Genomic DNA, 27,197 nt, shown 5'->3' on the forward strand with positions numbered 1-27,197 from the left:
GCCTCTTGCGCTCACCAAGTATCCCAGCAGCTTAGTGCAAAGCAAAAGGGTCTTCTCCTCAGAGCACACAGCCTCTTTGGGGAAATGTTGGCAATTCCCACTGCCAGAGCATTGCCCCGTGCGGTTCACCTGTATTTTAGGGGAAGCCCGGGAGACAGCAGTGACCCCAGCTGATGCTCTGAAACACGGGGTCTGATTCTGCAAGGTAATGTGTCTCTTGCAATGGCTTCGAGAGAACCCTCAGCAGGGCAGAGGACGCCTGGCTTTGTTTGCGTGTTCACCCAGCACGGCCCATTCCTCCCCCCGGTCACTGGTGTTGGGCTCAGGAGGAGAAGGCTGGGCTCTGGGTCTCACGCTGAGACGCTCTGCACAGGCTGAAAGCTCAGCTCCCTCTGTGCTTTCTCTATGGCCATTTAAGCTCCTTTCTACCTTTCTCAGGAGAAAAGCAGAGAAGCCTCTTGCATACAGGGGATGCAGATGAAGTGGTAAGAGGACTCCAAACATTTCTTTATCTGGACTGGCCTTGAGACCAGAGCTTGGCTCAGTAGGGAAAACCTCTGTCTAGATGTAAAACCGTGCTCTCAATAAACAAACCAACCAACCAACCAACCAACCAAGTCCCCAAATCATCTGATGGGGCAGACTGGGGTTTGTTTTTTTTTCCCTCTGTACAGCTTCTTATTGCTTACATGCAGTTGCACTGCAATATCGATCTCCCTGCTTTAAAAAAACCCTGTGTATCGCTATTTAATTTGGTGACTCATGATATTAAATAGATGAATTCAAGGCAAGTGCTTAATAGAAGTAACGTGATTAGAGATGTAACAACAGCTACAGGGGATTTTGTTTTTCTGAAAAAGTATTTAGATATATTTGGAATTAAAATCAGAAAGGAGCTTTTCAGCTCATTCTCAGACTAAGCCTGGAAGTGTTATAATAATGCTGGCAATCCTGCTTTTATGGCAGAAGCAGATGTTGTACAGCCATCTGCAGGTTCAGCTTCTTCTCCCGTCCAGCCTGACCCCCGACGCGCCTGTTAAGGACCACTCTCCTCCAGAGCGGCAAGGTGTCTCAGCAGCAGGAGGACACTCGAAAGCCATCACGCACCGAAGCCAGCGACTCCGCAGAATTTATTTGACGGGCGGCTGGCTTGTACCAACGTTCTTTAAACAATAAATCTAGACCAAACTCATTTTCTTAGGATTTCACACTGGATTAGAGCAAGAATCCCCAAAGATCTTTATCTTCTTAGCTACGGCCGTAGCCAGCTCCCTTCTTGTTTCGGCTTCTCGATGTCGATTCAATACCAATTTGCAGTAAGTATTGCTTTTATGGTTTCTCCTGTCTGTGTGAACTGTTTACTCTTCAAAACGCACATCCCAGCTCCTGCTGTTCCCCACCGCCCGATGAAGCCTGGCAGAAGGTTGCTCTGATGGTTGGCACTTGCCTGGCACCCATCGACAGCGGTTTTGTGAAATCCAAATCAGATGCCGAGCGCTCCTTTGCTTATGTCTAAGGTACAATGTTCAAACCTGTCAACGGTAATAGGGCCCAATCTCACAAAACCCCACCGCCGGGAGCAGCGCTCATTACTCTGGGTAGTCCCGCTGAAGTCATTTCAGTTCTAGGGCTTTATTAACCGGCTCCGATGGGGCTCGTCATGATAGCAGGAACAGTTTGCCGTCTTTGAAGCAAGGAGCTCGTGCACCGTGTCCAGCTGCACAGCGATACAATATAATTCTCAATCAGCGCCACAGCTTCTCTGCCAGTTGTTGAAGGCAGGAAAATCTGTTTCTTGCCAGCAAGATGCTACCTCCTTAATTAAGAGGCAAACCCACAGTTGTTATTCCTTGCTCAGACTACCCTTCCACTTGGCCCCATCATTTGAGTCCATCATTTTGTCTCAGGCTGTTATTAATGAAAGACAATGGACTCTCTCTATATGTTCAAGGGTTTGCGTTGTCCTTTCTAGTCTCATTTTCTTCCTTTAATTACGCGCAGAAGGACTTTGCAACTGCAAGCAGACCTACCGATGCTCAGACCAAATGCTGGCAAGCACAGCTCTGTTCATACACGCTGTTTAAATTAAGACCATTTTGTGTGAAAAAATGGATATAGGTTGCCCTGCCTTCCTGTACTATTGGAAACTTTAAGATATTTTTAATTCAGAAGTTTACATCTGATGATGTAGTCTAATCCTTGCATAATACACACCTAATAACCTCATCTAGTAATTGCCGCACCGAGCCTGGATTTCACTTTGAGGTAGAGTTTATCGACTTAGAAAAATACTCTGCATACATTTAAGGACTTTATGTGATGGAGAGCATGCCAGGTAACTAAGTAAGTTGTCTCCATGGGTAATTATCCTCCCTGTCGAGCATTTGCACTTAATTTCTAGCCTGAAATCAGTTTCCAACCAGTAGAGCACATCATTCCCTTTTCTTCTAAATAAAAGAGCTACCTGCCTTCAGACAGCACTTCCCTGCCCAGGTAGAAGATTGCGGTTGCAGACGGAGATCAAGTCATCTCTTCAAATTGCCTCTGATAAATTAATAGCTTGAGCTTCATTAGTCTGACACTATAATAAAGACCCGATTTCCTGCCCTTGACTGACACTGGGAGCTATTGAAAATAATCTTTCCAAGTTGCCGATAGCCTTTCTGAAAGATGGGCAGTGACCGAACAAACTGGCAGAGCGTGGCTATGGCCAGGTCCTACGTCCCAGCTGGCGAGAGTGTCTCGGGGGTAGATGTAGAATGCGCTATTTATCAGACCTTCACAGCCACTATATTATTCCAGATGTACTCCCCATGCCTCCAAGCAGGACTTGCTTCCATCTCTCCTGGATGTCTGACTTTGCCGTGCTCCCAGTTACCCTCTACCACTGACCTGCTCCATATCGTTATCTACCCCACCCCTGTTTTTGTCATCTCTGGCTGTTGCCAACTTTCTCTTTCCCTGGGAGGAATACTGAAACTAGAGCATACCTTGGGAGGAGCTGATTGGAAATAGTCTTGCCGATGATAATTTCATATTTACAGTTATTCCTTGTGATCGGTTTTAATCCACTTAATATGGACTATATTGATTTTGCATTGTGCTATTTTGTTCTTTATCAGAATCAAATGATTTATAGGAGGCTAAGTATAGTATGTCAGCAGAGTCTCTTTTATCAGTGACCCTTTGATATCACAAAAAATGATAGTGAGTTTATTTGGCATAATACATTTCTAGAAAAATACCTTGGAGTTTTATCAATTTGTAATTGCTTTAAAGATTGTGTCATATCAGCCTTTCTATGATTTTGCCTAAGACTGATAGGAAGCTAATAAACCTGTATTTTTTTGTATCAAATCACTACTTCTTTTCAATTCTTGGAGGTTTTGGGTGCAGCTTGAGGCTTCTTTTATGCTTTCTGGTTCAGAGGAGTCCTAGGTAAGTTTTCCTACGCTTTTGGATTCAGTTATCTGCTTCTGCAAATTTAAAAAATATGTTTGGAGAGTTGCTGCTTAGTATTACCCGTAATTACTGATGGAGTAGGAGGAATTACATTTTATTGTGCAATCTGACTCCCTCCTTCTACTTCTTTCAAACACCGAACAAGAACATTTGTTGGGTTTCGCATGTGCTGTGAGCGATCACTGTGCTGTGCCTGTCTAACATCAGACTTAGCTGGGCTACGACTGTATTTATTAGGATATATGTAAAGCCTTTGGTCTAACTAGCCCTAATCTATTGGCCACTGACTTCCCATACAGTTTTTTGGCTTCCCTCATCAAATATCTACTTTTCCTACTTGCTGATTTATCCTCATGAGCCTGCCTAATCACCCATACGTTATGCTGGTGGGGTTTTTTGCACTCCTGAATTTCACTATAGGAGGTTGCAGGTAAGACTGGAAATACTTTCCCCCTCACTCATCAATTTCAATTACACCAGAGGAGCTTTTCTTTTTAAATTAAAATCTTATTGACCACAGTCTATATATACCAGGGTCAATTGCAGCACAGTCCTGCAGTGGGGCCTTTCAAGGAGACTCTGACGGCGGAGATGTTAACCGTTAAAAGGGGACTGATGGGAAAGATGCAGGATTTTACTTTGCTTGCCTGAGACAATTTTGAATAATTGAAATCTTGGGACTTTGTGGCGGGTGGAGGGAGGTTAGTTTTAGTGATGACAAAAACCCACCCCAGGCCTGGCTCCGTTACTGGCATTAATCAACACATCTCTGGAGACTTTGATGGAGTAATGCCAACGCGGGTCTGCCAGGGGTCTGGCCTGGGGTCTTCCAAAAATTCAGGGCAAAACAAAACCAGAATTTTGTCATTTTTAATGGTTTGCTTTCCTCAACGACGCTGCAGCTGCTGACGAGTGACAACACTTACCCTGAGGAACAGACAGGGAGGGATGAACGCACCGGCAGAGCATCGCCATGCAGCTGGACGGGCAAAACCAAAGAGCTCGCGGAGCTTTTTCAGACTCCCCTCCTGGAAGGCTACATTTCCCTCAACAGAATAAATGGCGAGCGTTCAGGCACAGAAAGCCACGCAGAGGAAACAACCCAAGGAACAGAACAGCGCAAAGGATGCTTTCAGCTGTGGCGTGTTTTCCGGGGAGAGCAATTCCTTCAGGTTTCTAGTGCAGGACTTCTCAGGGTTCAAAGTGCTTGGGATGGCCGAGCCTCTGTCAGCGTTTCTTAGCGGGGGCTGATGCTGCAGCCTTTCTCGACACGAAGCAGCCGGGCGAGCGGGGGGCAGGAAGGGGGAGCGGGCACGGGAGGAAGGCTGCGGGTCTGCAGGCGGGGAACGGTGTCCTGATGGCAATGCTGTTTTGTTTCAGAAATAATAACTAGTGATCAATGGAACAGTAGCACTGGCCTTTGTGAATTTATCTGTCTCCACAGGGCTGGTAATTGCTGTTTTATGAAAATAGCGTTAGTCTCCTACTCTTTTGCACTGAACTAATGGCTCTGAGAGTATTTAAATTCACTTCCTTTGCCGGAATAACTTATTCGCTCCCTTTCATGTTGACTTGGTCTTTGGCACTCTCGACATAAATGATTTATTGACTAGAGATAAAGCATTCTTTCCCCTGAACTGTTCCTGCGACCCAGGCAAAAGCGGATGTGTCTGCTATTAATAAGGTGTTCGGCATAAAAAATGCAATAGACTTGATTGTCTGCACTCAATAGCCTTTCCGAGAACACAGTACCTGCCCCCATTCATAATAACAAAAATCTCTCCCACATGTTTATTTATATTAAAAAGTTTTCAGAAGAATACGCTGGGATCCAGATAGTTGTTCAGAAGATGTAGAACAATTTCATAAATATCCCTGAGGAAGCATGGCCTACTTTGGGAGAATAACAGTGATTAAAAAAATCCAAACACGATGAATAGTTAAATACAAGCCAAAAAGTACAGTTATTTCCTTACGGCTCCGGCAGACAATTACACACGTGAGGAGTGTCACGGGGCTCGGGGGAACTCTGCTTGCAGTTATCCACATGCACAGGCTGGCTGTAGGATGGAGACCTACACCAGCTTCAAGGGAGATTTGTCTGATAGGCACCTACAGCAGACTTCTCACCGAGTCTGGCTACACAAGGGTCTGGACTTGATTTTCACATTTCTCAGGGCCTATAACACTGCTTTTCTAGGTCACCGTAGCTAAAATCCTGGGAAGCTTTTAAAACAAACTGTTTTAACAGGAGAAGTGCACACATCTAAATTCATGCCCATATACTGGAAGATGTTCAAAACTAACATTGATACAAAAAATGCTTCTCGTGGCTCTCTGCCTAACTCAACTTCTTCTCATATGCTGTTTTAAGATCTCTGATGAACTCTTTATCATTCAAATTATTCTGGATTTTTTTACTGGGTAGTAAAATAAGAGAATCCCTTCTGCAGAAGTATAGCATTCTCCTTCATTTTGAAATAACTTATATCAAAGTTGGTGTTTTTTAATTGCTGGACCAACATGAAATTGATGTCAGTTGCCAGAGCGCATTTTTAAAACCTGTAGCAGAAAAAGAGCTGTAAAATTTGCTGAAGCTTACAGTGGACCTGTGCCATGCGCACGGCTGGGTCTCTTGGTATCAGATTCCAACCTGCAACCCTATGAAAAGCTCTAAAAAGTGCAAATGTTGCCATTGGCAATGATTCTTATGTCTGAAGAATTTTTACACCGATTAATTTAAAATTAGGGACCAGGATTTTCAGAAAGAGAACGTAGAAGCTTACTGCTTTTTAATTCCTGGGAGCTCCATTTGAGAACCCATGGAAAGACACAAACCATTAGAAATCACTAGCGACTTCTGAAAATCTTGGTCATCGACAAAAATAATTTGCTTCTGGACTGAATACTATAGAAGTATCCAACATGCTGAATCTGAGATGGGTGGAGAGCTGAAACCTAAGCCCATACCCATCTGAAAAAAATTATGCCCTACAGACAGTTATCTGTTTGTTGTAGAGGCACTCTCAGTGGCTGACCTTCCATTCTCTAGCAATGAACTGTACAATAGTTTTTAAGAACTATAACCCAGGAGCTTCCTCTAAAAAGGTCCCTTTGACTTGATGTAGCTGCACCTTCTCTCCATCGCTGCATCTTCACACCAGTTTGGCGTCTCACGCACAGTTTGGCATACATGTTAACATTGACTCTTTAGTACCTGTCTATCAGACTGGAGAGAGTGATGGTCTTTAAATAGACAACAAGCTACCTTTGATATTAAAGAAAGAAGGAACAAATAGGTAGTCCCCTCAGTGTGTTGATGGCATCAGTTCATCATAAAGAGTGTGTAAAGAAGGTCCTGACGTGAGGGACAGACGCTAATTCCACTGAGTCCCCATGGAAGAAACAGTACCACAGCCAGCTGTGATACAGCCAGTGATGAGGCCAGCCATTCAGAGACTGAACAAAAAACGATGCTCAGATTGAATGCAACAGTCTTGAGCCTGCTACAGTATATTGAAAGGCTTATTGGAACCATTTGCTTATTCCCAGTTCCTACCAAAATACTGTTTTGGATAGAAAGTGGAAAAAGTTAATGAAGAAGTCTGCCCTCTCCAAAGGGAGTGTCTTGCTCCTTAGAAGTGTAGTCTTACACTTTACCTTATTCAGAGAGTTTGGTTTGGACTACGATTCCCCAGTCCAGCCCAAAACATAGATGGTGGCCAGCATAAAGAACCTGAATTCTTCCAGTTTATTCTGGTTTTACCATAGACCAAACCCAGCGTCACAGACATCTCTGAGAAAGGCTCTCTCCCTTGCCTCTCCCTCGACGAGTAAGAAAACACATTGGCACACTAGAAACGAGAACCTTTGATATTTGGCGGACGAGAGGGAGAGCAGACACAGTGTCCTACACCTCATTCAACCTACCCTGTTCTTGGCTACCTCTGTGACAGCTGGTCTCTAAGTCTCGATAAAAGAAGTCACACCTCTGCCACGTGCAAATCTATCTACACAATCTACTGTGAATCGGTGAAGGTACGCTAGTAGTGGACTTCAGTTTGGATGCAGTCTCAGCACAAATACTGAAACGTATCCTCAATATTTTTAAAAAAAGACCATCGTATATATATGGACTGTGCTAGTTCTGTGCAGAAAGCACATATGAAGTGCTGATATTGTTTAACAGAATACCATTAGACGGCAAAACTAACATATACAAGACGTTTACATTCCTATTGGGGTGTAATATTGTGAACATATCCACTGAGATTGGAGAATTGCTGTAAGGTTTTCCTAAAACATCATGCCATCTGCATACATAATAAAAGAATCCAGTAGTTGCCATGCTAAAACAGGACTTCTAGTGAAGGGCATAGACAGTCCCCTAAAGGGAACTCAAAAGTTATGCACAGTGATGAAAACTGGAAGAAATTTTCCAGCTAAAGGTCTGTCAATGACCATTTTCAACAAATTAGCACTGGATATTATGCACCACATTTTTACTCCAGAGCAAACCAGGTCTCCCCAGAATGCATCAACTTGAGTGGGCTGATTTTACTTCAAGTTTGTCTTCAGTCCTCCATGGTCACCTTCGGGCAGTGCCATTTATTACGTTGTTTTTTTCATGAAGGAAAGTTCACTTTCATATCAAGTGGCAGGACAGCAGCTTTAGAGGCTGGAAACGTTTATGGAGAGCTCTCTGCCGGGGCTGTAAGAAACAAAACGGAAAACCAAAACCAGACAGTGAGTACAGAACAGAGAAAAGGAATTTTCACCGTTTTATTTTCAACTAAAATAAAAAAGTCAGGTTTGGGCTGAGTGAACGTACTGCTGCACAGGCAAACTACTCCTAGAATATATATCATGACCCTGGTACTTTCTTTAATCAGCTTTACTCATCAACCAAAAAACTCAGCACTTAATCAATTCCTTAGATAATCCAAAGTGCAGACGGGCAATCATTTGTATGATTTAACAAATCCTACATTCATTTTATTGCCTCATGTGGAAGCACTGCTTACCCTCCCTCTAGTCTGAGTCCCAGAGAGCAGGCTCCTTGGTTTGGTTAGGCCTACATTAACTACTGAAGACACGGTAGCCAAATGCAGGAAAGGCTCTGCCAAATGCCGAAGTAGGGGCTGATGTTCCCTTACCATTTCTGCTGGCCAAGATGGCAAGAGTTGGCCATCGCTGCATAGCAGATGTGAAAACAGCTCACTCCCTTCAGACTCTGTAAGACAATTAGTGGGTTGCAAGGAATGTCTCCTTCCCTGCTAAAAACAGTAAAGCACACTCAATTTGGGCCGCTATTCCTTGCCTGAAAGCCCTTGCAAAGCTGTAAGGTGATCACACCACAAAGGAAGAATATGTGAAAGCTTCTTGTAATTTCTACTCCCCTCCACTCTAACTCTTCTTTGAGATGCACAGCAAAAGGACAAGAGGTAATGGACACAAGATGCAACAAAAGAGATTCCAGTTAGATACAAGGAAAAGAAAATTCTTCCTAGTGAGGATGGTCAAATTTTGGAACAAGTTACCTGACCAGGTTGTGCGATCTCCACCTACAAAGACATTTGCAGCTCAACCAGACAAGGCCTGAACAACCTAACTGGGCCCTGCTTCGAGCACAGTTGAGTGGGATGATCTCCAGAGGTCCCTCCCAACCTAAATTTTACATTTTCTGATGGTGATTTGTGTTCCCTGTTCTGCCCTTCTGAACAGGAGACGAGTGCCCGCGCAGGACTGCTCACACTGAAGCGCATTCAGTCATTTTATTCAGTCTGTAGCCACGAAAAGGCATGTAAACCCATCACAGGCTTACGCTGGCCTCTGGAGCCAAGCAGCCGTGCAGAGGCAAGTTCACCCTGTTATTTCATCGTGTTTGGACACACCTTTGTTTCTCACAGAGCCCTCACCCATCACTAGTTTTACCGACCAGATCCCTGACCAGGGCAGCGCTGGGACGGGACTTATCAGGGTGGGCTTTGCACCCCTTCCAGCTGATGTCCTGCTTCTTGCATGAATGTACGTGTCTGTGTGTGTGGGAAGAGCTGGATCGTTGGGTTTTTGGGGCCAGATTCCAAATTGTGAAGCTAATGGGATACTGACGCTGCCAAGGCAGCGTTCACGTCAGCTGAAACTCAGGCTGGCACTGGATTTCTGCTTCTCACCCCTTCAAAATCACGCCCTGCGGGCTCTTCTCTGTGGAGTGCGTGCTGACTGTCTCTGCCAAGCTATCAGTTTGCCCATATTTGCCTCTCCCAACCCCAAACCCTTGCAGAAATGGACATGAAGGTCTGATCGAGCAGGGAAAGGATGGGATGTCAAACCAGCAGGTGCCGGAAGAATGCTGAATAAGATTTTTTTAAAAACCCAACACCCTGCCATGAGCATTTTATCTCTCAGTCTAAATATGGCCAATGAAACAGAGGAACAATAGAAAAAAACAGTCTCCTTAGCTATTTCCTTCCTTATGTGGGCATGTTTGCCTGATTATGGTGCTACTTTTGATTTCTGTTTTTACAGCTTGCTTGCTTTTGCTCTCAAGGTTCTCTAGTGCTATGATCCCACCACCACCTACCGTCATCTACTATATGAGAGACCCATGTCAGTAGTGGCCTGAGAAAGAGGCGTGTTTGGGACGCAGCAACTGTTTTATTCCATGGAAGAATGGATGGAAAGGTTTTGAGCCTTCAGCTGGTCTAGACGGATAACTGACCGCATCCCCCAGGACAGCAAAGAAAGCAGTGGTGATATTAAGCAGGTATGAGGATAAAGGGGAAATCTGGGGGAGGTTTTAAACTTGGAGAGAAGCAAACCTCACCTCAAAAGAGTTTGATCCCAGGTGAATTGGAGGATCTCTCCCATCTGTGTAGCATCAACAGAGATGAGCCTGTCTCACAAAGGAGAAACAGGACTTTTTTTTGAGGTTAAACAGCTCATCTGCCGCAAAGAAGGGAAAAGTTGAAAAGCTCTCCCAAGCAATGGAAAATACTTTGCCTAGCCACAGAGTTCCAGGACTAAAATAAAACGGGTAAACTCACTAATTATATCAGGTCAGGCCTCAGCATTGCACTCATGCTGAAATTCCCCAATCATCCACGTTGTCTAAAGCCATTGGCTTGTACCCGTTCTTAAGTTTGAAATGAGCCAGCTGGCCCTTCAGGCAGAAACCCATGAATGAGGAGAAATGGGAACTGGTCCCAACCTGAGCTCCATCCACTCTACAGAGGGAGCAGAACCCTTTTGAGCCATGCAGGACACCTAGCAGAGCCAGGCTGGACACAGCCGCTGACGCCTGCCAAGGGAATTCTCTTAAGCTCTGCATTTAGAGCAAGCAAACTGAGGATTTAGTGGTGATTTAGCACATTTTTTCTCTTCTCACTATGCCTTTTGAGGCCAGGGTTTTAGAAGAGCTTATTCTTCCTCGTTACCTATATAATTTTTGGTGCCCAGCTGGAAACTCCTCTAAGGACCCTGGTTTCTAACAGTATGTACCCAGCGCTTTCTGAAAGTAAGATTTTTTTTTTTAAAAGGTATCAGAAAGGAGCAGTCGTCTTTGAAAACCTTGCCTGAGACTGTAAGCTCTTGGAATGAAGACCGCCCTTTGCAGGGGGTTCGTGCGCTTACCAACACAGCGGCGCACAGATCTAATCTCACATGACATTTTCAAGAAGCTGCTGTAGAAAGGCAACAATCGCTTCAAAGCCAGAGGTGTATTGCATTTCTTTGAGTACCTGTATTGTGTGATTTTTTTTTTCGAACTGGGAAAGAGACATTTTTTTCAATCATTTTTAACACATGTTAATTCAGCTCAACCTAGCGGTATTTGTCACTTTTTCATAATGGAGGTATTCTGATAAAGGAAACAAGCATCTGTTACCTTTGCTAGGTTTCTTCTCCTGGGACTAATTTTATACTGTATTTCTAAGGTCAGGACATTTTAAACATAGGATTATTATGAAAAATGCCTATTTCCTACATTCATCTACCGACTATTCCTTGGAGTCTGGTGAAAAACTGCATTCAGCTACATTTACTAGTATTTTTCCTGCGTCAGAAAGGCCACGGGTACCTCACTTGATGCTTCTCATATCACTTGAGACATTATAATATGCTGTACATCATTGCAGACTTGTTGCATCTTGCTACTTACTAATTAGAGATATCGCTACCTTTGAAGAATTTTGTACACTGACAAAAAAAATGGCTGGCAGCCCATTTGTAGATTTACCCTTTTCTTTATTGTGCATTGAATTATTATCACTGAGGTGTGAGAGCATGAGGTGTCTCTGTGAGGCTCATGGAATCTAATGTAAAAACAGAATATCCACTTGGGGATCTTCTGATCCTGGTCAGTCACTGTGGTGGAAGGAGGAAGGAGGAATGGGTCCAGAGGAGGGCCACGAAGATGATCCGAGGGCTGGAGCACTCTCCTATGAGGACAGGCTGAGAGAGCTGGGGTTGTTCAGTCTGGAGAAGAGAAGGCTCCGAGAAGACCATATAGCAGCCTTCCAGTACCTAAAGGGGGTCTACAGGAGAGATGGGGAGGGACTTTTTATCAAGGAGTGTAGCGATAGGACGAGGGGTAATGGTTTTAAACTGAAAGAGGGGAGATTTAGATCAGATATTAGGAAGAAATTCTTCACTGTGAGGGTGGTGAGGCACTGACACAGGTTGCCCAGAGAAGCTGTGGATGCCCCATCCCTGGAGGTGTTCCAGGGCAGGCTGGATGGGGCTTTGAGCAGCCTGGTCTAGTGGGAGGTGTCCCTGCCCGTGGCAGGGGGTTGGAACTAGATGATCTTTGATGTCCCTTCCAGCCCAAACCGTTCTACGATTCTATGATTAAGAGGGGCTGGGAGATGCTGCCGTGGGTCAGCCTCGGCAGGGACAGGAACCATTTGCCCCAGGTCAGATGAGACTTAAGTTGTACCAGAATTTGGTTTCATTTTATCACAAAACCATCCCATTACAGTTCTGGGTGGAGAACAGCAGCAGTTATTTCAACCTCTAGGTGAATACAGCTATTGATGCATAACCTTATTACCTAACAGGTCGCTGATTAGCAGAGTCAACAGTGCCAGAGATCCAAGGTTACCTCAAACGATTGCACGCTTGTAGCTGGCTGGAGTCAGCACGGAGTAGGTGGGGAAGCAACGCTGGCCAGGCTGCTCCGTCCGCCTCCCAGCCGCCTCCTCTCGGAGCTGCCCCGGCTCGGACAGGAGCCAGCCAAGCCTCAGGGCTGCACAAAGCCAGCGAGCTGCCTCCCGGCACGTGTCACAGCCGAGCGGCCTGAGCTAAGCACTGACACATTAATCAATGGGCTGAACGCAACACCCAGCAGCGGAGAGAGAAAACAGAGATTGGGGATGGTTTTTGAGAAGACTGACGATTTTGGTTTGGTTCCCATTCGGTCATGCCTTGGTCTGGCTTGCCTGATCTTCCCCTCATTACTAAGACCTGGTATCTGATAGAGTCTTGAAGGTTATTTAATGTTGTTTGTCAAATGCAGGGTCAATACAGTAGAAAAATACTGTGGGGGAAAGGAAGGAAGTCTCTTCTTGCTTTTGATTTTTGAATTTGCTTGCCAAGTAGGAAACCAAGATTTTAGTTTTGGAGTAGCCTGACAGAAAAGGTGGATCTATGAGCACAAGATGTAGAGCGTCAGACACAATAATCCTAATCCCAAGCATACAATATTCATTAATGAGGCCATGCAAAATAATTATAAAAACTGAAAATATACAGAATTCAAAAATAAATGTTACTTTCCCTTCACCCCTACTTTTTTTAGGACACAGTTCAAACATATTTGTCATGACCTATGAAACACAATCATGAAACAAGACATTTTTTGTTCAAATGATCAGGGACATGGATGTATCATCACAAGACTCCAGGAGAAGAGTCTTTAAAACAAACAGCAGACAACATGTGATTTGCTATTACTGCAAGGAGGAATTCAGGGTTTCTTTTTTTGAAGACACTTTTTCTTCTTCTGGACAACTTGCTCCCACAACCAAGTACTCTTAATCCCCCTGGGTATAATTTTAATATCTGTTGATACCATCACCATAAATACGCTACTGAATAAATATTCCCATATGAGATCTAGGGGAGAGAATGACGTTAACATGCCATGAACTCCTCGGTGCTATTTACGTATTGCGACAGTGCTCGCTCCGAGAGGTCCCAGGTCCACACGAGGGCTTTGAGGCAGCAGCTGGCGTACAGCTTGTGCACAGCCTGCTCGAGCATGGCACTGTGCGTGGCGCTGCCTTACGCAGTGTGAAAGCCCTAATAAGCCGTCACGAGTACGTGGGTATGCGGGATCCTGGCTCGCTCGCAGACTCGCTGTCTGGATCAACGGCAAATCTCGTCTCAAGGAAGGCTTCAGGGTGGCCTTCACCAGGCAGTTTAGACAGGATGCTCAGTGCTTCCGGACAGATGATGAACATTCAACAAGGTCGGGCAAATCCTCTCCCCTGTATTCTGACTCAAGAGAAAACTCACTTCTTGCCTGTGATGCTGGGCTCCATACCTTGCATCAGGCAATTCTGCGATGAAACATTTCTGGGAGAATGGATGTCATGGCAGATGCTCTCAGCAGGTGACCTTCTGAAAAGCCAATTAGTCAGAGGTTATCACAGCTGCTCTGTGGAACACAGTTGGTTCACACAGAATGGGTTGAAAATGTAGTTGTCCAAAATGTGTTTCACTAAGCTATTCAATGCCCTCAAATAGTCAGATTAGCCAAGAGTCTCTTCATGAGTCATGCACAACTCCAGCTTCCCTACCAAAGCAAATCTCTCAGCGACTTTACTAGGTTAAACAAAATGAGGACACATGTCGATTCTGTGTACAGATGACTTATGCAGGAATTTTGGTTCCTTGCCCCTTCCTTCAAAATTCAGAATTCATGATGGACAACTCTCTAAAGGGCTTGAGCTCACACTCCAGCCTTGTTCTGAAAAATATCTTAAAAGCCTTTTAGCATCTTCTGAGCTTGATTTCACAGTGTTAATGTGGAAACCTCAGAATAAAAATCTGTCCCAAGAAATTATGTCTTTTTTATGCCTAAGCCTAACCAGCATGTGAAAATTTCCCGAGCTTAAAAGTTTGGTTCAAAAATCAGGCAAAATCCTAGGAGAGACTCTTTCTTCTTTCAAAGTGATTCATTCATTCATCCCTACTCAAGTCGCTTCATACATCCCACCACCTACCTGCTGCTGGAAACATACAAAGAAAAAAGAAAAACGCTTTTGCATTCAACAGATCATGATGATTTCCTTGAACTAACAAGCAGTATTTTGAAAACGTGCAGGCAACCACTTCCTTAGTGTCTATAGCTTCTTTCAAAGAATTCTCTCGATCTGCTGCACGCTTGCCCATCACTGTGAACAGTGAACCGGTTGTCCGCCAGCATCCTTCTCTGCAGACTGAAATCATAGAAAAATGAAAGATTTAACGGAATGTGGTGCTAAGGAGCCTGAGAGCCTGAGCTGGTGCTGTCTGAAACTGAAAATGCGGACGAGAGTGGTGACTTTATGCCTTATCATGCATATTTCTCACTGCCTGCCTGTAATCAGTTCTTGATCTCACAAGTCCTTGTGGCGTGCTCTGCAGGAAGTGAAAAAGGTTGTCACAGATGAATAGTCTTTCACACTCTCTGGCCCTGAATAGCCACTTGCACTACAACGCGAGCCTTTGCATATCTATTGCTTTCCTCTCCAGAGACTGGGTTTTAATATGAAGCACCAGGAACTGTGCAAACCGAGCGAACTTAAAAAAGACATGGCCTCAAGGGGTATTGTCAGCGTGCACATAAGGTGCTTAACCACACAGTGCCTGGTGGCCCGCAGTGGTTTGGTGGCTGCTCTGATCATCAGCTGGAACTTGTCCTTGCATTTCTTCTGCAGCATCTGCAGGACACTTTGAAGCCTGTCCCGTTCAGAAGCGTGCAGCAGCATTTGGGAATCAGCGCTGACCATTATATCACCCTATCCCTTGCTTGAGGATCTTCAGTGAAATATGCATTAAGTTAAGAAGCACAACCAGACAAAACCAAAGACTCCACTAGAAAAATCAAAGTATTATAGCAAAAGGGTTTGGAAACTCTCTGGAGCTACAACTCCCTCGCTGCTTATGCAGAGCTTATGCAGGATTAAGAGGTGGAACAAACTATCCACCTTTAGGGAGATATTCACTGTGAGGCTCCCTGAAATGAAAGTTTCCATTCTGTGAAGTGATTAACCAAGCAAAAAGGGAAATTATACCTACTAAAACCACCTAAAAGACCGCACATATGTGCCCACACATTTACCACAAAACAAAACAAAAACAGATCACGAAGACTACAAAATCAGCCCCCTCTCCCCCCCTTCATTAGTTGCACAAGCAACTTTATATAGCCCTTTGGAGGAATTAATTAATATATACTCTTTACCTGTATTATCACATCATGTTATCACTGTGTTTTCCCCAGGAGCACCAGACAGACAGAACCCAGAGAACGAGCATTTCGGTACCATTCGGTACTTGCTTTATCCTGGCAGTTCAGCGTGTGGCCCATCACCTTTTTTAATGCACAATGGTCAGCCCCCATCTGGAAAATCATTATTGCTATCCTCATGGACAGCGTCCAACCATTTCACAAACAAAATGCTTCAATTTCAAAATACGCCCGTGAGAAGACATCACCTTATTTTACAGTTCCTTGTTAGGCACAAAGAGAGGTACAAGGCTGTACTGGTGCTGTGTCTGTCCAGCTCCTGGCTCTGGCACCAACAGCTGCAGGCTGCCAGAGCTCTGCGGAGCTCCTGAATAACGTGGAAAACCCTACGGAGTTTGAGGAGACTTCTGGAAGCTGCATCTGCAAGGAGGTGTACAAACAGGACCCTAAAGATGCCAAAGTCTGGGTTTGACCATCTACGCCGACTTCTCAATATGCTTTTAGATTATGCCTTCTTCTAATCTGCCCCAAAGTCCAATTTTATCAGGACACTGACCCTTACTGATCACTCATCTGAAGGGGAAATCTGCTGAACTGTCAAAGTTACAATCCAGCACGGCCCTCCACAGCCACGGGGTTGTCTGTGGAAAAAGCAGTCACCATTTTATCCTTGTCAATCTGGTTGTGACCAGACCGAGGAACTCTTCCTAGGCATCCTCAAAAAGATCTACAGAAAAATTAGCATGGTGCATACACCACTACTGTTTTAAAAATCAAATCAAATCAAATAGAAGGCCCCTGGTCTAATTCTCCCAGCTGCAGGTACCAAGCTCCGGGAGAGTGCTGCAGCGAGGGAAGGTCCTGTCCAAGGCAGAGGTCCTCTTCCACCCCGTGACTGATGCTGTGACAAGGCAGGCAACAGAGAGTGCTCACTGCTCTGCAAATCAAGCTTCATGTCTCTGTCTGGGCAGCTGGAAAATGAACTACAGAGATCAAAATGAGTTACCACCTTTGAAGAGTTCCCTAGGTGATTATTAAGACTGTATCTTGATGTATACCCACCAGAGACCCTGGATACCAATAATACTGCCTCTGCAGAAGGGCTTGATAAATGAAGGGTGGGCTGATTGTATCGAAGAGGTTCTTAAGTCAGGCATGAAGTCCAAGGCCTGAAATTATGTGGGCTGTATTGACCACAGAGCCAAGCAAAGAAGTCATTCATGAAAACATGACAGGTATGAAACAAAGAATATCTAACCAGCATTCAGGAGGCATGAGATGTTCAGTCATTCAAGTTTTTGGGGAGTAATAATTAGCTCAGGACAGGAACTGTCTGATCAGTTGCAAATTCTGCTTTAGTCTCATTTGCTCCTTTCCTATTATATTAGTTTGGAGGCTATCCAAAGCACCTGCATATTTTTCTGTCTCTTTTTCCATCACGCACATGTTCCTGAAAATACAGTTCCACAGAAACGTACGTAAATGGTTTCAGACCCCAGTGGCTGTTCAGTATGCCGTGGAGGTGATGCTAGAGTTTGTTGCTGCCATCCCAAGCAAAATGTTGGGTAATGTTCCCCTCGGCCCAAACTAAGCAAGATGAACCATGCCTGCAATGTGTCGCAGGTGGGTGCCGTGGGGCAGCTTACAGGATCTGCTGGAGTACTCCACGTCTGCCTGGATGCCTGCAAACCCAGCTTTCCTACAAGGGAAGGCCGTGCCCGGGACGTTGACACACTCCTCATCCTCACCCTCACAGGCAGTCGTCCCCAGCCAGGCTGGGCACCCAGCGCGTGGGGCTGGGACGTGCTCTCAGGCACCGCAGTGGAGGGATACCCAGTGTAAATCAAGGACAGGACCGACGTACTTAGTGGCAGAAAATAATTCAATACCAGGTAGAAACTGACCTTTAAAAGTCAGACAGAAGGGCATCGCCACACTTTAAACAGAGGGGTTTGGGGCTAAATGTCACATCAGGAAAAAGACTTTCATTCATCATTCGGATTCTTTGCTTGCAGAACATACCAGTACGGACTGGTGGATGGAAGGTAGTGAATTATGCAGCAGAACAGCAACTCGGTGGTTAAGGTGAAGGCCTTATCTGCCATATCATAGACCACTAGACTTCCCTTTGCTGTCTAGTTAAATAAATACATAATTGTTCTACACAAAGTGGAACAGCAACAAAAAAAGATTTATAGCCTATCTCCTTCCCAGCAGGAAGCTTGTCTTTAAGGTTAGAGATGTAAATAAATAAGCTTGCATGGACTTCTGAGATGATTCCGTTGAACTTCTCCAGGTAGCTTGATTAAAGCTAGCTGAATATTTCCACACATAACTGCAGAGCGCAACCCAGACCTGATGCAGCTCACAGCCAGAGGTGGGACAGGAGAAGGCATCCCTGCCGGCGCCGAGCTGTGAGAAGTAACTCCCTCTGCAGAGCGCCAGCTCACGTGGCTCTGAGGGTTGTGTGGTGGTTGCACGGACAAACTCATTTCACCCATCCCAGACAGGCAAGCTAGTTATCCAGGCTCCTTCAACCAGCAGCGGAGAAAGACAAGGCCCTTGGAAGAGTGACCCACCTACTTACTTGTCGTATTGGATAAATGATTCTTTGGCAGCTCCTCTCCTCGCTGATTATCAAGCAAGCTGAATAATGAGCTCAGAGTAGGTATCCAGCAATTAAATGGCAAACAAGAGGTGACAGGAATTGCAACTTTATGCTTAATTTGGTTGTTACGAATTCCAATTAGCATGTGAAATGTAGGTACCACAATGTTCAGGATTAGCATGTTTAATGCTTACATTTCTACTGAAATCAAGAATGAAATAGATTCCAGTGAGGGATAAGAGCCCTAAATTCCTTTGAGGCCTTGGATATTGGAATTTGACAAGGAAATTACAAACTAAGTAATCTTCTTAGAAATTCACACACACAACTGAGATAATGAGATGCTTCCTGCAAACAATCCACAAAGTACTAAAGTTTTTTAGAGGAATTATTTACTCAGCACTATTGGTATAATTTTGCAGCTGGATAATTTATTGTGTCCATGCTGCCAAATTGTTTCGATTTGCCACTGATTTGCTTTTCATTTCCACTTGCAATATATGAACAAATCGACATCACAGTCAAGGATTTCACATGGGTAAGTAAAATTAGTGTAAACAAAAATAATGCTTTGTTTATTATTAAACACCTTTCATATTTTAGCTATGGTAGGCAATTAGGCCGGTAGGAATTTGCAACCGGAGAAATTCTACCATTTTATCTCAGGCCAAACAGTTTATCACAATTCATGCGCAGACAAACTTCTGTGCTTCAAAAATCAGGGGAAAATATCTAATGGGATATGGTATTTCTCTTCCAGTGCCAGAAAAGTATGAATCCCAATTAAGTTTTTGCTTCAAGGAAGGAAGGAAGGAAGTACCTCTGCCACTGGAGCATGAAACAGATTTTGGCTAGAAAGAAGATGGACAAGATTTTCAAAAAAACCCAAGTGATTTGCACACCAAAGTCTCATCAGAACTCAGCAAGACTTTGATTTCCAAGTTACTTGTGAAAATTTTCTCTGATGATTCCTACAAGTCTTTTAATATTTATCCTAAACAAGTGCTGACACATCATTCAAAAGCAGATCTGGGGCTGCAACAAGTTCTGGTAACCCCTCAAGACATTTCTAAAGCCTCACCCGTAAGAGATTCGAAACTTCTGGCATGTCCATATGTCTGAAATCTTCAGTCTGCATCACGCATTTGTCTATTTAGGATAATTAAGGGTATGCCTCCCTGAACACATTACTGCGAGGTAACCGGCGTCTGGATTTACAGCAGAACAGATGCTCCGCTTTATCTGTCCATGTGTGTGCCCTTACCCCGCGGTAGACGCCAGGCAGCTCAGGGCACGGTCACTGAAGAAGAGCATGCAACACGTGTTCAGCATTCACACTCCATCTTCCACTTGCCTCCCTGTAACTCGCTCAGGTAGCCACGCCGCCAGATTTGTTTTTCAAGCCCAGCCACTATCACAGACTGCCCAAGAATAAATACGGGCAGAACATCTTTCGCTAAGCCGTTTTTTAGCCTGTTCACTGTCACCTCCAACCCACCTTAAATGCTTTTGTATTTGGTATTCATCCCCACTTTGGCTGCACCAGGCTGGGTGCATCATGAATATATGGATGCTGGCTCTGGTTAGCTAGGAGGATCCGTGCCCTAGGGACCCGGAGAGGCTGTTTTTAAACATTGTACTGATAGAATCCCTAAATGGAAAAAGACAAAGCTATGACATTGCAGAGAATGCAAAACTAAACACCAGCCTGGTCAGAAAAGCAGTGTGAGACCTTCAGGACCTGCCACTTAGTTCACCCCAGTAATGAAGGGGTTTTCCCTGGAAGAGTCCCAGATTTCAGGACTCGAGGTTGGTCACAAAGGGTGTGGGAACTGAGAGAACTGTAAACACGTTGAATATCAATTTCTTCACGACATTGTCATTCAGCTTCTACTTTCAATTTTGAGATTACAAAGAGAAATGATCTCACCTCACTAGGGCGTAACTGCAACATGCTGCTACAGCTCAGGCCTCCCCGCTTTTTCCAGCTTTCTCTGGTTAGAGGCTCCCATGAGATTACTGTATCTGTGGCCCTAGCGGAGCATCCTGGAGACGTCTCAGTGATCGCTGGATCACAGCCTGCCAACAAGAACTTTTGTCTTCAACCTCTTGGCCCAGATTCCAGATCAGAAATTCATTCTAATGTCTCAGGAAATTACGTCTTCTGACATAGCTGAAAGGTGTTTCTTCATTGCACATGGATATCGTTCATAGCTATTACACAGGCCAGTGAGCACTCCTAAATCCACTGCTGTAAATCCACCCCAACCACCAGTCAGAAATTAAGGAAATCCATCCGTTCTGGATTTTCACCTTGCAGATACTACTGGCTTTATGTAGAAAGCAAAACAAACCACCAAAACAAACAAACAAACCCCCGATCCCTTTTTTGTTTCTGATTCAAAGTTGCAAGAATTTAACCGATAAATAACCTGTGATATCTCCGGTAAAAAGGTAAGTCAGGTAGATATATCAAATTTGGTATATAATAAAGCTGATTCAATAGTTCAGCCCTTCTCTCCTGGAAAGCAAGTTTTTTTCTTTCTGTTCTAGCTTCTTACGCTAAAGTATATGGTTTATGCAATGCTGGGATTCTGAATATCCTTCTCTATGCAAACTCCACACGGCATTTTGGGAATATTTTGGAGTATGGACATTCTGTGTCCCTTCAGGATGCCTAATGGGAGTCATTCTGTTCACCACCAAGCTAGCTTTCTCTTTGCACCTTCATGCAATGGAAAGAGATTCCCCTTCTGCCCGTGGGCTGAAGACCACGGCTCTGCTTCCAGCACGCATGCAATTCTGGGAGCATGATTCTGCGAAGACAGGCTGAGAGAGTTGGGGGTGTTCAGCCTGGAGAAGAGAAGGCTCCAGGGAGACCTTACAGCAGCCTTCCAGTACCTAAAGGGGGCCTACAGGAAAGGTGGAGAGGGACCTTTTACCAGGGCATGTAGTGATTGGACAAGGGGTAATGTGGGGTTCCACAAACTGGAAGGTTCCACAAATTTAGGAAGAAATTCTTTACTCTGAGGGTGGTGAGACATTGGAACAGGTTGCCCAGGGAAGTTGAGGATGCCCCATCCCTGGAGGTGCTCAAGGCCAGGCTGGATGGGGCTTTGAGCAGCCTGGTCTAGTGGGAGGTGTCCCTGCCCATGGCAGGGGGGTTGGAACTAGATGATCTTTGATGTCCCTTCCAACCCAAACCATTCTATGATTCTCTGATTCCATGTGATGAATCCCACAACCACGGTCCTCCAATCTTTCCTACGCTTCCTCCACTGCCCTGCTGCTGGGCTAATGCTGCTGCACAGTACAGCAGGCCTGTGAAATAAGACCCTGAGAAACACTAGACCAAAGCTTTAAACCAGTTAATTTCCCAGATCTGCTTCAGAGCTCCAGCAGAGCGAGAGCGGTGCCGGCAGGGAGCGGGGAGGAACGGCCACGGGCAGCCACAGGAGCCGCTTCCGCCAGCTCCACAATGGAAGGATTCATATCTTGTGTCTCCCCGAATGCTGACTATGGCTTCCCAAAGAACACTGATGTTTAACTTGATTTAGAAAGGTAATAAAGAATGAAGCCAGCAGCCTGCGAATGGACAGAATGGACAGACCGGAGTGTAGACAACAGGCACGGCTAATTCTGGTTTTAAATAACAATAGGGACGGCAGACCCACTGGCAACAGCCAGAGCTTTTCTTCAAATTATGCATTCTCCGACTTTCCTTTTGCTACTGGAGGGCCCAACTCTGCAAGCTATTTTTAGTAGCGTTACTTTGTCAGTGCCCAGCCATGAATCAGGGTCCCACTGTGCTATTCAAACACTTAACTAAAGGCTGGTTTCTGCCCAAAGACTTTGAAATCCAACTTACAAAAATCCCATAGGTCTAAATGGCAGAAAGAACTACATTAGCAGTACTTTCTTTTATTGTCTTTTATTACTTATTTTACTAAATATTATTTACTTCATTTGTGGCAATCAGAGGAGAATAATGAAAAAAATGTTTCCAAGTGGAAGACTGGAACAACTCTGCAGTACTGCTGGTGAAATAACAAACCACTTCAATGAAAGAAACTGTAAGCATTGAACAGCCCAAAATGGCTTCTGCAGAGCCACAGCAGTATTGTATGCAAATATATAATTTAGTTGTTTTTATGTAACCTGGCTATTTTGTAATCACAGAAGTAGGGATTAGACAAATGGGCATATGCCATTTGTAAAGAAACTACATGGGAAAAACAGGCACCGTAGCTACAGTCCTGATATTTAAATTTAGATACTCGATAAACACATTGTCAGCTAACAGCAAATTACTTGGCTTCATTAATGATACTGATTTGGAGTTAAAGTAGAAGATACAGAAATTAAAGTCTATATGCGTACCCGATCTTTTAAAACAAATGTTAATGAATGGTGATTGTCTTGCTTTTATCCAGTGCCGTTCACCCAGGCGTGCTCACAAACCAACGGCACAATCGCATACTCATTTGCCCATGAACAAAGGAGTTCACCGTGTCTATCACTAGACAGCCATCATCTCTGGTGTGACAACATGAAGTGCTCATAAGCATGCACAACACCACTTTAAAAATGCATTTTGCACAATAAATGCAAAATATAGACAGGATCTATGTCTAGAATATAGACAGGCTATGTGTCTACAATAACTCTGGCTAAAATGTCATGAGAAACATATATATATCACAAAAATCTATCGTGACAATATATATAAAATAATCACAGGAGATTACGACTAAATCCCTGCATTCTGCAGATCCAGCAACTCATCCACGCCACCATGCTGAGATATCATTTGCAACGACCTTTAAAGAAAATGACCCCTATTCCCAGAGAGCAGACTGCCTGCAGGACAAGTGTCTAGGAGACGAGCCCATGATTGAGTGGCTAATATCTTTACACAACTCCACCTGATGTAACATGAAAAACAGTACTGAGACCATGGTTTTACCCTGTGTCTGAGATTCTGCTTCCAAAACCTTTGTAGCAGCCTCTAAGAGGTTTTTGGAGAGCTTGATAACCTTCCCCGTTAAAGCCAAGGCTAAAACACTGTGCTCCTGACAGGCACAACTTAATTGGGTTTCTCCAAATAGTCTTTAAAATCTGTGGTAAGGATCTGGATCCATTCTGAAAACACATCAAGTCACCCACCAAAGATCAGGACAAAAGTATCATTGAAGGTGACAGCAGCTAATTGTTTCAAATATCCATTTCCCATCACACACATTGTGTTACTCATGTTATACAGCACATTCAACCCAAAGTCTACCTACCACGCTTGGTATTTTTGGGCTGCTGTACCAGCAAAGGTCTTGCAAATGAAAGTGTGGCCCAGATTCATCCAACTATTTTTAGACACCTTCTGCTGTTACCTACATTACGCCTGCAGTCTCGACACAGTCAGTACAGAGACAGTCACCTGCCTCCTGTCCCCAGCCCCAAACCTCAGCTCTCCTGGGACATCCTGACTGCTGGCCACAGTGGGAACACAGAGAAATCTAGGAGTTACCCGCGGGTAGACGGGACCTCAAAATTTGATTTAGTAATGCAGAAGACCAAGGTTTTCATTGATAGAATAGTCAGTTGGAGGGGACCTACAACAATCACCTGGTCCAACTGCCTGACCTGTCCAACTTGTTAACCTCAGCCAACAAGTGAGAAAACAAACTCTAAGCTGTGCTGCACCTACAGAGCTAAGGGGGGAAAAAAAGCAACAGAACTATTTTAGTTAACCAAGGCTGCCTGCACGGACCTGAATACACACAGGGAACAGATTTTTTGAGTAAGGCGGTGCCATTTTTACATACTGATGAGTAATAACACACTCTAAAAATGTTTTATAGGATCTGATTGTGAGAGACGGAATTAGTTTGGATACTTTGCCTTTTGAAGACCATGGCAACCACTAGAAAGGTGAAAAACAGTCTCCCTGGGTCATTTCTATGGAGGTTTCTGATAGTAGCTTGGCTGGTGCTCACTTCTCTGCATGGCAGCAGAATTACTGACTTTGCTGGGAACAGCCAAGGCTCCTTGTTTAATAACAAGTTATGACAAATCACTGTAATTCTAGTGCTGGCTACAAACTGCGTTAAAATCTTTATTTGAGATTTTAAGGACCAGAAAAAGGATTTGGAGGACTGGAATGGAAGTTGTCCCCTCTTGACCAGTTTTCCTGTTAGTTCCACACAGGTGCCTTGACTCTTGGGCTTCTCCTTTCTCTAAATAAAAATCTGTGAAGGTCTGACACCAGCTATCTGCCAGCTGTTAAATCTGTCTGTGACTGCACAGCAAATCACCTCGGTCTATTCTGACTGGCACTAACGGAGCTCTCATCACCCGGAAGCAACATTCATCTTAAACGGAGAGTAGCTCCCAATCCTTCTAGTCTTTGGGACTTCATGGTGTTTCCCCTCCACCCCGTAGCAGTTGCTGAATGTAAGAAAAGACCAAAACTGATGCACAGAGATGAGCGTGTGCATATACATACACTATGAATGAGGAATTAGCAACTTCTTCTCCAGAACCTCTTGGGGACCTAAAAGCATCACCTGTAACCCTGCTGCATCAGGGGTTAGCCAGTGGCTGGCTTCTAGTGTCATCAGACACTGTCTCCCCTTGTTACAGTTTTGGAACCGTCTGCAAACTTTCAGCCTTTTAATATCAAACGTGAAATCAAATTATATAAACAAGCAGTCTCTCAATCCAGGAGAAATATTACATTAAATTGCAAGATAGGATATTTAGATTGGGGCAGATCCCATTTGTACCTTTATTGTTTTTGAGGTTTATTCTCCAAAACAAAGGCCTTTTTAGTGCTGATGATTTGCCCCAGTTTGAGTCACTGATGGCCAAGATGAAAGGGCCAGAACCAGGACAAAAATACCTCAGCCCTTCTGAAGATGACACCTGGGCCTATGGAATGAACATTGTCACTCATACAGACAGGCAAATCTGCCCCGTGGGGATGAATCAGGAAAACACCCCTTCTTGACATCGATCTGTCTCTCTGGATATCAGGTTTTTGTCTTGCCTCTCTGTGTTGGCACTGATTACTGCATACACCCACCTTGTCAGCAGCTCCAAACAAAAATATTTTTTGCGATTGCAGTTCACCCTCTGTGTGCCACGATGTGTGCCAGACTTAGCCCTTAAAGTCTGCATTTAAGCATTTCTGTTTTGTCTCTCCTTATTCTGAGTAACACTTACGGGAAATGTGCTCTTTGATTTCAAGGTAAGACCAAAATGGACTCACAGTGATACTTAACCAGGGATGATTTCTCTAAAATCATACTGTTGTCTCCATAACTAGTCCCCGCAAGCCAAACCCTTTAAAAAAATACTTTTGGTTATTACTAGTGCACTTGAAGCCTGCTGCCAATTTTTGTGGGGTTTTTTTTTGCCATGTTTTTTCTCTTTAAATAATCCCAGCTCAAAACAAAACAAAAAAACCATGGTAGGTACCCACGGAGTGGTAAGGAAAAATGACTTATCTTCCGATTTGCAGAGATGCTCAACTGTGGCAGCCTCCTTTAGATTCAGGAGAAAGGAATTGAAAAAAAACAATCTTGGGTAGCTATAAAGGAGACCAAGCACAGAGGTATGTATATATATATATACGAAAAAAAAGACCAACAACAACGCAGTTCCATCATGTAAGTTATAACCTAAACACACGCAAGCAGACAAATTAAGCAGATGTATGCTCTGTGTATACATTAATGTTGGTGTTAGACCTCTAAAAAATAACTTCCCATTACACACTCCTTACGCAACTATAAATTTGGTTGGCATCTGCATGGCAATGGAAGGACTGTAGCAGCCAGTGGTATGAATTGTTGTTAAACTCTATTTAAAACAATTATATCTTTATGCTAGCTGAAATTCTTCACTGTTCGTAATCAGCTTTCAGCTCTAAAACCCAAGTCACCAGGATACATACACACAACTTACATTACACTGTAAGACTGCGGTTGTAAAAGAATATTAAGGAGGAACCCTTGCCAAAATAATACTAAATAATTCCTTTCTAGTTAAGATTAAAATTATGGCTAAGAGAGCAGAGGCTTGCTAATTCACTTTAATGATTGGGACATCCACTGCAAATTACTGAATTTTGCAACTAAGTGAGAAATGCGTTAAAAAAGCAAGTGTAATTTATCATAAAATGCACTTTGCTCATTTATTTTGACAACTGTTGTTTAAATTATTTATGCCTCTTCATCATGTACTAGTAAATGTACTGTAGTCTGTTTTGTAAAAATAGTCATTGGTGAGATTAGAGTAACGTAACATCCACTATTACCCTTTGCTTGGAGGTGAGTAGAAATCAGCATTTTGTGCCTTACCAATGCAAAACAGGGTTTCAGAAAAGGGGGGTTTTGGTGGTTCTTGGGTTTTGGTTTTTTTTGTTTAAACAATGCTGAAGCTACAGCAGCTCCCAACCGTTTCAAACATCTGGACTGAAACCTGAGTGAGACAAGTTGGGTGTTTTTACCTTGAAATTGAGGCCACTTATTTAAGTGCCTTATTTAAAGGCTTAAAAATGTGGTATTAGGATTTCCCCCTCCCCCGCCCCAAAATCTTCATCAGCACCCATGAACAAGGTTCTGAACCTGAACTCAAAGTCAGTAGGAGCTTTGCTTGAACAGGCTGATGAAC

General features: G+C 44.0%; 1 protein-coding gene across 4 annotated transcripts in view; it reads right to left on the reverse strand.

Annotated features, from left to right (window-relative positions):
• Window positions 1–1,117: 1,117 nt before the first annotated feature.
• SAMD12 (sterile alpha motif domain containing 12) overlaps window positions 1,118–27,197 on the reverse strand; it is a 185,803-nt gene continuing 159,723 nt past the window's right edge. For 2 of the 4 annotated variants that reach the window (XM_063327446.1, XM_063327445.1), the window contains one exon: window positions 1,118–8,173. In XM_063327446.1, coding sequence (XP_063183516.1) covers window positions 8,151–8,173 — 23 coding nt within the window. In that variant the 3' untranslated portion in view covers window positions 1,118–8,150. Of the gene's footprint in view, window positions 8,174–8,246; window positions 8,696–27,197 lie in introns of those variants that run through there. The other 2 variants (XM_063327442.1, XM_063327441.1) reach the window with 2 other exon arrangements.

Source organism: Chroicocephalus ridibundus, chromosome 2 (genome assembly GCF_963924245.1).
Source record: "Chroicocephalus ridibundus chromosome 2, bChrRid1.1, whole genome shotgun sequence".
NCBI classification, from domain to species: Eukaryota; Metazoa; Chordata; class Aves; order Charadriiformes; family Laridae; genus Chroicocephalus; species Chroicocephalus ridibundus.